Source organism: Notothenia coriiceps, unplaced genomic scaffold (assembly GCF_000735185.1).
Source record: "Notothenia coriiceps isolate Sejong01 unplaced genomic scaffold, NC01 NC01_scaffold00036211, whole genome shotgun sequence".
Taxonomy (NCBI): Eukaryota; Metazoa; Chordata; class Actinopteri; order Perciformes; family Nototheniidae; genus Notothenia; species Notothenia coriiceps.
In genome coordinates this window covers 58,972-69,245 of record NW_011368912.1, presented here as the reverse complement: position 1 = coordinate 69,245, position 10,274 = coordinate 58,972, and the positions used below count along the sequence as shown (strand labels likewise).

Here is a 10,274-nt window from a genome sequence, read left to right as displayed (position 1 = left end):
ACCTCTATTAGGTGACACTGTCAGTTCCTTCTGGAAACTTCTAGCTTTTCAGGAATCCTGCAAATTAACATTGTCCAATTAAACTGGAAAATCAACAGAACAAACCACGAGTTTCTCATGTCGAATTGTTGGTGAACAAAACCTCATTACGCTGGTTTTAGTTTCTGCCCAAAACGATTATAGCTTCAATGAAATAAGCACGTTTATGTTACAGGAAGAGTTCGAGTCTGAAGTCCACGGTGTTGATGGCCTCAGCTTCAGCGTTTCTAAAGAGTAACTTCCTATTTTGGACGGGGGGATCGATCAAAACTATTCAGGTTTTACAACAGTTGGTTGTTTGTTGCAAGATATGCTCAGAAAGGTGGAATTGTACTGTTACTGTTCTTGCTGAAGATTTGGATCCTTGTTAGATTGGTTTAAATGCGGTTTGAGCTATGTGTCTTTGAACGTAGCCAACTCAATTACTCACACTAATTTTTTTCTGTTAGATTGGGGATCACATTTTGGGACATCTCGGAGGACGTTTTGTCCACGAAAACCACAATGGGATGCAAGGAGACTAATGCCAAGTTATTGCTAGTAAGATAGAGAAACACTAAAAAGAGTCACCCTACGACCCCATGAAGAGCAAACTGAATACAAAGAGACGGACCATAAAAAACACCAGATGCTTACGTTCCCTACTAAACTAGGGGCGTACAAAGGGAGAGTAACAAAAACATAAAAATAACAGGGCGAGAGGAAAAGGGAGAGTGAAACTGAGTGCTGAAGCCACAAGAAGTGATGTTTAATTATTTCACATTAAATCAGACAAAAGGAGAAGGTTCACCACGGCAATTTGCCAAAGTAACTGAGAACAGAACTTTCTTTATAAAAGAAAGCGACTAAAGCAAAACAATACACAGGAGCGATCTCTAAAGTTAGCCAAAACACAGTTTATCTAGCAGGACAGCGACAGGAGACACCTTACACCATGCTTGCAACACATTGCCCGGGGTCCCAGGGGGGATGGAGAACGGTTCCTCTTAAGGAGCGCCCTGATTGGGGCTTTGCGGCAGCACCTGGAGGGGACGAGGCTGCCACCTGCGAGACAATCAGGGGAGGAGAGAGGAAAGATGAGGAGAGACAACACACACGCATCACACACAACATCACAACACACACACACACCCACCCCACACCCGACACACACACACACACACACCCCCCCCCCACGCACACACCACACACGCACACACACGACACACACACACAACACACACACACACACACACACACACTGACCATAAAAAGACAAAATAATCTACAAAAAGGCCACGAAATTACTTCAAAAGACACTCAAAACGACTAATGTTGAAGAGACAGACAAGGACTACAAATATACACACAACGACCTCAAAAAGGACACAAAATAACGCTTCAAAGAGGATCTCAAAATCTACCTTAAAAATACACCAAAAAACTGCAAAAAGGCCCACAAAATGACCTGCAAAGAGACTCAAAAACGGCTATGAAGAGGAGACAATGATACGCAGGGGACATCTAATGAAATAACAAGACACAAAATGACCTCAAAGAGGGCAAAGATGAATAAATGAGCCCAGGGAGGAACCAGGAGGTCCAGAGAATGACTACTAAGAGGACAGAAAGGTGGCGCTCAACAAAAAGAGCTAATATTAACATCAAAGGACACCCGAAAATGCTTTCGCTGTTTAACATTAAAAGACACAAGATAGGACCAGAAAGAGGAAACACCAAGAAGAGACCAGAAAGGAGACAGGGCAAGAAGACCAGAAGAGACACACGAAACCAAGAAGAGACACAAGTAAGACCAGGAAAGAGACATAGAAGGACCAGAGGAAGAGACACAAGAAGACCAGAGAAGCAGACAATGGCTAATGCACCATGAAAGGAGACAACATTAGCAAGACCAGAACAGAGACACTAGAAGACCAGAAAGGACACAAGAAGGACCAGAGAGAGATACAAGGAAGACCAGAAAGAGAGCACAAGAGAAGACCAGAAAGATGACACTAGGAGACCAGAAAGAGACAGAAGACCAGAAAAGGACACTAAGGAAGACCCAGAAAGGAGACACTAGAAGGACCAGATAAGAGACACAATGGAGAAGACCAGAAAGAGACACTAGAAGACCAGAAAGAGACAAGAAGACCAGAAAGAACACAAAGAAGACCAGAAAGAGAAACCAAGAAGACCAGGAAAGGAGACACTAGAAGGACCAGAAAGAGACAAGAAGACCAGAAAGAGACACAGAAGACCAGAAAGAGAAACAAGAAGACCAGAAAAGATACTAGAAGAACCACGAACAGGACAATAGAAGACCAGAAATGAGAAAACAAAGAAGACCAGATAGAGCACACAGAAGACCAGAAGAGACAAGCAAGACCAGAAAGGACACAAGAAGACCAGAAAGACAAACAAGAAGACAGAAAGGAGACACTTAGAAGACCAGAAAGAGGACAGAAACAGAAAGAGACACAAGAAGACCAGAAAGAGAAACAAGGAAGACCAGAAAGAGCCACCTAGAAGACCAGAAAGAGACACAAGAAGACCAGAAAGAGAAACAAAAGACCAATGAAAGAGACACTAGAAGACAAGACAAGAGAAAACAAGAAGACCAGAAAGAGATACAATAAGAACCAGAAAGAGATACTAGAAGGACCAGAAGAGAAACAAAAAGACCAGAAAGAGACACTAGAAGACCAAAATGAGACAATAAGACCAAGAAATGAGACACAAGAAGACCAGAACAAGAGACACAAGAAGACCAGAAAGAGACACCTAGAAGACCAGAAAGAACAGAAGACCAGAAAGAGCACAAGAAGACCAGAAAGCAGAAACAAGAAGACCAGAAAGAGACACTAGAAGACCAGAAGAGACACAAGAAGACCAGAAAAGAGACACAAGAAGACCAGAAAGGAGAAACAATTTGAAGACCGAAAGAGACACTAGAAGACCAGAAAGAGACAAGAAGACCAGGAAAGAGAAACAAGAGGGACCAGAAAGAGACAAGAACCGAAAGAGAAACAAGAAGACCAGAAAGAAGGACACTAGAAGACCAGAAAAGACAAGAAGACCAGAAAGAGACACAAGAAGGCCAGGAAAGAGAAACAAGAGACCAGAAGAGACACTAGAAGGACCAGAAGAGACACAAGAAGACCAAAAGAGACACTAGAAGGGACCAGCAAAGACACAAGAAGACCAGAAAGAGACTAGAGACCAGAAAGAGACACTAGAAGACCAGAAAGAGACACAAGCAAGACCAGAAAGGACACTAGAAGACCAGAAAGAGACACAAGAAGACCAGAAAGAGACTAGAAGACCAGAAAGAGACACAAGGAAGACAAAGAGACACCAAGAAGACCGAAAGAGCACATAGAAGACCAGTAATTGAGACAGAAGACCAGAAAGAGACTAGAAGACCAGAAAGGACACAAGAAGGACCCAGAAAGAGACGTTAGAAGACCAGAAAGAGACACAAGAAACCAGAAAGAGACACAAGAAGACCAGGAAAGAGGACTTAGAAGACCAGAATGAGACAAGAAGACCAGAAAAGAGGTACACTTAGAAGACCAGAAATGAGACTTAGAAGACCTAGAAAGAGACACCAAAGAAGACCAGAAAGGAGCTTAGAAGACCAGAAAGAGACACAAGAACCAGAAAGACGGACACAAGAAGACCAGAAAGAGACACATTAGAGACCAGAAATGAGGACCCCCAAGAAGACCAGAAAGGCACTTAGGAAGACGCAGGAAAGAGACTAGAAGACCAGAAAGAAGACACGAAGAGACCAGAAAGAGCTAGAAGACCAGGAAAGAGAACACAAGAAGACAGAAAGAGACACAAGAGACCAGAAAGAGACAAGTAGACAGAAAAGAGACACTAGAAGACCAGAAAGAGAACGCAAGAAGACCAGAAAGAGACACTAAAGACCAGAAAGAACTAGAAGACCAGAAGAGACACAAGACGACCAGGAAAGTAGAACACAAGGAGACCAGAAAGGAGACACTAGAAGACCAAGAATAGACACAGAAGACCAGAAAGAGAAAACTAGGAAGACCAGAAAGAGACTAGAAGACCTGTGGTGTGAAAGAGACCACAAGAAGACCAGAAAGAGACTAAAGACCAGGAAGAGACACAAGGAAGACCAGGAAAGAGACACAAGAAGACCAGAAAGAGACAAGAAGACCAGAAAAGACCACTAGAAGGACCAGAAAGAGACACAGAAGACAGAAAGAGACAGAGAAGACCAGAAAGAGAACAGAAGACCAGAAAGAGAAACTAGAAGACCAGAAAGAGGACAAGGAGACCAGAAAGAGACACTAGAAGACCAGAAAGAGACACGTAGAAGACAGAAGAGACACAAGAAGACCAGAAAGAGCACTCGAAGACAGAAAGAAGACACTCGAAGACCAGAAAGAGACAAGAAGACCGAAAGAGACACAAGAAGCCAGAAGAACCTAGAAGACCAGAAAGAGACAAGAAGACCAGAAAAGAGACACAGAAGACCAGAAAGAGACACTAGAAGACAAGAAAGGCCAAGAAGGACCGAAAGAGACACAAGAAAGACCAGAAAGAGACAAGAAGACCAGAAAGAGGACACTCGAGACCAGAAAGAGACAAGAAGACATGAAATAGACACAAGCAAGACAGAAGACGACACTAGAAGACCAGAAAGAGGACACAAGAAGACCAGAAAGAGACACAACAATAAACGTATCAAGACGATAATAACGGGTGATGTTTGGATACAAACAAATAAAAAAGTGTCACAATACGGACCACAAGGAGGACCTTCCTCCTTGTGGATGGTAAGTAGGGTGTCAATTAAAGTTTTGATAACGGTGCGTGGAGCAGCAAGCTTCAGACCTAATATTCGAAACAGGCCGTGTCTTTTATGCGCTTCTTGGAATCCAACCACCAGTGAATGAACGACTTCTTCCTCTCAAATGGACAGTATTGTTTCCTCCATCAAAATATGCTCCATCGAATAAAACCATCAAAGCCAGCGTTGCATGGCCAGCCGTGCAGGTGACAGTGTTTCAGATGATGAGTCCCTGAACCCAACAAGGCTTCAACACCGCCGGACTCTATTGATGGCTCACAGAAAACAGGAATGATGGCTCTTATTTATAGATGTTAATGTATTTAAAGGCTTTCTTGATGTAGATCACAAGCTGCTGGTTCTGAGCTCCGTGGTTGGTTAAAATACCATCAGAAGGACAGTGTATGGATCAAATAAAGTACCAGTAGGCTGAACGAAATATAAACGAAACACTTCTGTTTTTGCTCCCATTTTTCACGGAGCTGAAAATCAAGATGTAAGAATTTTTATCTATTGGCAAAAAAGGAAATTTCCTCTCAAATAATTGTTCACAAACATTTCTAAATCTGTGTTAGTGAGTACTTCTCCCTCCACCTACATGTGTGGCATTCAAGATGGTTGATTAGACATGATTATTGTAAAGGTGTTGCCCTTAGTGGTCATTATAAAAAAGGCCACGCTAAAAGTGCAGTTTAATCTAGAAAAGAGACATTTATTTCTTTTTATTTTTACTGTAGTGCAGGGGTGTCCCAATACGTGCGATCGATCGCGAAGGAAGTGGGTAGATCGCATGGCATTGATAAAACGTTACTATCACTTCCTCCCCCTTACTAAGGCATTTTGCCACTTTATTGACGTGACAGGTAAGCCAGGTCTGAGTTGTATTGTGCCAACACGGGGTTGCATGAGTTATGAGGGGGCTCACTCCTCATCTGAAGCGCAAATGCGGCCGCACTGATTATGGCGCTTATGCGGCGATTTAGTGGTAAACGCGCCACAGTTTATCCGCCGTTTAGGTCACTTAGCCCCCCTTGATTAACTGCGCGGTCAAAGCCGAGCCGTCTTGTCACATTTTGCGTGGTTCCGAAACCAGCCGGCCCTGTATTTCGAGTGCGCGGATTAGTTACAGGTTTAACGGTAATGCAAAAACTAACTCTGGGGAAGCTGGATTTCAAAAGTAAAGGCAGGCCATGTATTCATTTCTATTATATTTGCGATTGAGGAAACAGGGTAATTCATGAAATTAATTGTAGGACTTATTGCTTCATAAACTTGTTGCACCAAATACTATTAACATACTTTTACTGTGTACTTTGAGAATGGCAAAATTCCCTCCAGAGACAAAGAGGAGCATTTTTGTCTAACTTTGCTGTGGGTAAAAAACATTCTTCGTCATAAGTAGTTTATGGAAACTGCCATGTTTGTACTTTAATACTTCTAGGACTACTTGCAAACTAATATTAACTACTTTTACTGTGTACTTTTTGAGTATTTACTTTCAAAGTCCTCTCCACAACAGAATTACATTTGTCAACTTTAATGTGGTCTAAAAAACATTTTCTTCATAAGTAGTTATGAAACTGCCATTTTTTTTTACTTAATACTTCTTTAACTACTCTGCACCAAAGTAGATATTCCAAAGTCCCCTCCAGAGAACAAGGCAATGACCACATTATTGACAAAAATGCTTCATCTCTTGTTGTCTGTGAGAGGACTTTTGAAACTCCAAATTATTCAAAAGTACACAGTAAAAGTAGTTCATATTATGTTTGCAAGTAAGTCTAAGAAGTACTTAGTACAAACATGTGCAGTTTCCTTAAACTACTTATGGAAGAAATGTTTTTTATTCCCACGTCAAAGTTAAGACAAAATGCTCCTTCATTGTTCTCTGAGTAGGAAGGAATTTTGCCATTCTCAAAAAGTTACACAGTAAAAGTAGTTCGATAGTATTTGGCACAAGTTTATGAAGCAATATCAGCGCCTACAATTCATTCTCATAAATTACCCTGTTTCCTCAATCGCAATAATAGAAATGAACCACATGCCATCCATTTCACTTTGAAAATCCAGCCTTCCAGAGTTTGTTTTATGCGATTCGTGAAACCTGTAACTAATCGCGCACTCGAAATACAGGGGCGGCTGGTTTGACCACGTCAAAAGTGAAAGAACGGCTGGCTTGATCCGCATCTTGTTTATACATATACGCGGACCAACCTCAAGTCCTGGGCGACAGAGCTTCTCCGTTGCTGCACCACCCTCTGGAACGCCTCACTACCTCATCCATCAGACTGCTTCCTCCCTTCACCGCATCAAACATCACTCAAAACCCACCTGTTCAACCACTGACCCCCCTCCCCCTGTTTATCTCTTTTTGTATTTTTTGTGTGTTATTTTATTCTCTGTGCAAAGCGACTTTGAGTTTTTAGAAAAGCGCGTATACAAGTCTCATGTATATGCACAAGCTTAATTTCTATTTTTGTATATCAACTAGGACACTGATCCAATACATGTTCCTGTTTGTTTTGTTCAGCCTTATGTATCTGTATTGAATTATTATTACTTTTTGTTTTGTTTTGTTATTTCCCATTGTAAAGCGTCCTTGGGTTCGTGAAAGGCGCTATATAAATTATTTTATTACTTATTGCCTTGTTACACTTTTGTTCTGCCTTGAACCGTATTGTTCCTTTAGATAATGTATGTTTGTAAGCGCAACTGTTCAATAGTCCATCAGGGCGGACTGGGACTAAAAATCAGCCGGGGGACTCTTGACCGGCACACCTCGGGTACCGCAAGTATTTACCGCTTAGTAATTGTCAAGGAGGGGGGTTAAAAAAAGGTTTAGCTTGTATTGTCAAAATGATACTTATACGGTCTGTTATGTGTGATAGCACCATCGGGAATGCTTCGCTGTACTCTGTGTAGTGACGATACAGGAATCTAATCGAATAAATGGGAGAAAGGACCAAATTGCATACAACCATTTATTTTTTTGTGAAAATTAGGACTGGGGAGGAGTGTGTGGGAGACCATTTACATGCAGACAAAGCTATATAACACAGGAAAGGGAAGCTCCCAATAAGCATGATAGTGCCCCCTTAAAAAAATGATTAAAATATGTATGCATACGTTTTATTTTATTATAATAGGCAATGCCGCATGATGTATGCACAAGCAAACATTCTCCTACGTAAGTTTAGTGCATGTACAGATGGAGTGAAGATGTCTCTGTTCAGAGCATATTGTACACCACTCTATACTGCACATTTTTGTGCACAAACTACAGAAAAGCAAGTTTACGGAAACTTCAAGTAGCTTATAATGATGCCATGAGAATATTGCTGAAGAGACCTAGATGGTCTAGTCAAATGTTTGTGGCTGCAGGAGTCAATACTCTACAAGCTGTTTTAAGAAATCTCATGTATAAATGTATTTGCCGGCTTAATGGCTCTGATAATGAAATCCTCTTGGCCTTATCGAACATAAGGTTTAGTACTACACGCTACCAATCGGAGCTGTGGAGACATTGGTATAGTTGTCTCTTTGTAGGACACTGATTTAAATTATTCTTAAACTATGAATTTGTTTTATGCTGTGTATGTAATTTATTATATGTAATGTCTTGTCTTTTATCTGGACCCTGAGTCTGTAATAATAAAAGTTTTCAATGTTGATTTTTAAAAGTGCAAATACTTGTTTTAGATATTGGAATCCAACGACTGACACCACACCTAATGTTGAAATGTGTAACTGCTCTCCATATCATGATCAAATACTACCAGCTTTTGAATCGATGGAAAATACCCAATGAGAAATGTTTTTAAAACCACATTCAAACAATGCATATTTCTCTGTCTTTACCAACCATAACTGTTCTGGTGGATAACTTTTTTCCCTGATTTAAAAAAAGTATTTATTTTCTCCACACAGTCCAGAAAAAGAAGTGGGGTGGAGGGGCTCATAGAGATTGAGAACCCAAACCGTGTGTCTCAGAAGAGCAAGAAGGTGGCGGAGTTAGACGTCAACGCTCCCAGAGAGCTGTCTCGCAGGGAGAGGTAAGCGTCACTCAGGAAAATGATTGGTTTTGTGCCGTTGTATTTTTATTGGGGTTCTGATGTTTCGATTTAATACACATATTTGGTCCTTTCAGAGAGGAGATCGAGAAGCAGAAGTCAAAGGAGCGCTACATGAAGCTCCATCTGGAGGGGAAGACGGATCAGGCCCGGGCCGACCTCGCCAGACTGGCCATCATCAAGAAACAGAGAGAGGACGCAGCCAAGAAGAGAGACGACCAGAAGAAAGGTGAGAGGACACCAGAGTGCTGCGGGAATGAGTCCTAAAACCTGGACACGAGTCAGCATTTTACTACTTCCGGGTCGCTCATCTCGAAAGTCAAATGTTGTTCTTAACATGTTTTTGGTTAGAGGACTTAAATAATACCGATAGTTAATGGAAGCTCTAGAGATGAATGTTTTGCTCTTCGACATAACATATAAGTACATTTCAGCAAACTCCTAAATGTCCAATGTTGCTTTCAACTGTCATAATAAGAAAAACGTCATCACGCCGAAAATTAGCCGCCTTTAGCTTCGTGGTGGTGACGTGAAGCAGCGTTTCGGCCAGGGGGCGTCTTGCCGTCATTTGACGCCCTTACTCAGCTCGGAACGCCCTGAACTCGAGCCGAGGGCGTCCAAATAAATAAATAATTCGGGAGAAGATCGAGAGTTTTTGTCGCTTTAAATGCTGGAGGGGCAAAGGAGTCTGGTGGGATTATTTTCGCCGCCAGCAAAGCGTGTTCCTGTGACGGAAAGTGAACTGCCGGCGAGCCTTGACGGGGGGTGCTCGTGGAGCACGCGCGTGAACTGTGAGCGCTGGAGCCTCGCAGCGGCGAAACTGAGGCTCCGTGGTAAACTGTGGTAACATGAAGAGCCTTTTGGGGGGAGGAACAGCCGGCTCTTCTTAGTGAGCCGAGCCAAATGATCCGGCTCACTAAAAAGAGCCGGAATTCCCATCACTAATACGTAAAGAAAGACTAGGCTTGTTTTGAGATGAGCTGCGGCTCGTCTCGAAAGTAGACGAGAATAGCCGATTGCAGCCGGGGGAGGTCTCAAAAAGCTCGCCTGAAGTCGGACAGCTCGGAGTCGGCTTCTTCTTCTTCTCTCGGTTTTTTGTCGGTTTGCATTTATAAAGAATGCACACATGTGTTTAATCGTTAATGTCAGATATGTACTAAGTAAATACATTTGTTCCTGCTCAAGATTAGATTCAACTTTATTGTTATTGCACAGATTACAGGTACTGAGACAACGAAATGCAGTTTAGCTTCTAACCAGGAGTGCAACAAGCAGTAAAGTGAAAAGTAATGTACACAATCTACAGAATAAAATATAGAATGAATTGAATGATGAATAAACAGTGAGGGGTATGAATA

The 10,274-nt window shown here is 42.0% G+C and overlaps 2 protein-coding genes across 2 annotated transcripts in view; both read left to right on the top strand.

Moving 5' to 3' along the window:
* Window positions 1–9,183, top strand: part of pdap1a (pdgfa associated protein 1a) — an 11,122-nt gene extending 1,939 nt beyond the window's left edge. Inside the window, exons 4-5 of the mRNA XM_010792003.1 lie at window positions 8,774–8,898; window positions 8,994–9,183. Coding sequence (XP_010790305.1) covers window positions 8,774–8,898; window positions 8,994–9,183 — 315 coding nt within the window. The remainder of the gene's footprint in view (window positions 1–8,773; window positions 8,899–8,993) is intronic.
* A 400-nt stretch (window positions 9,184–9,583) lies between these two features.
* The window catches only part of LOC104963418 (serine/threonine-protein kinase ATR-like), a 4,340-nt gene continuing 3,649 nt past the window's right edge, over window positions 9,584–10,274 (top strand). The window contains exon 1 of the mRNA XM_010792002.1: window positions 9,584–9,653. Coding sequence (XP_010790304.1) covers window positions 9,584–9,653 — 70 coding nt within the window. The remainder of the gene's footprint in view (window positions 9,654–10,274) is intronic.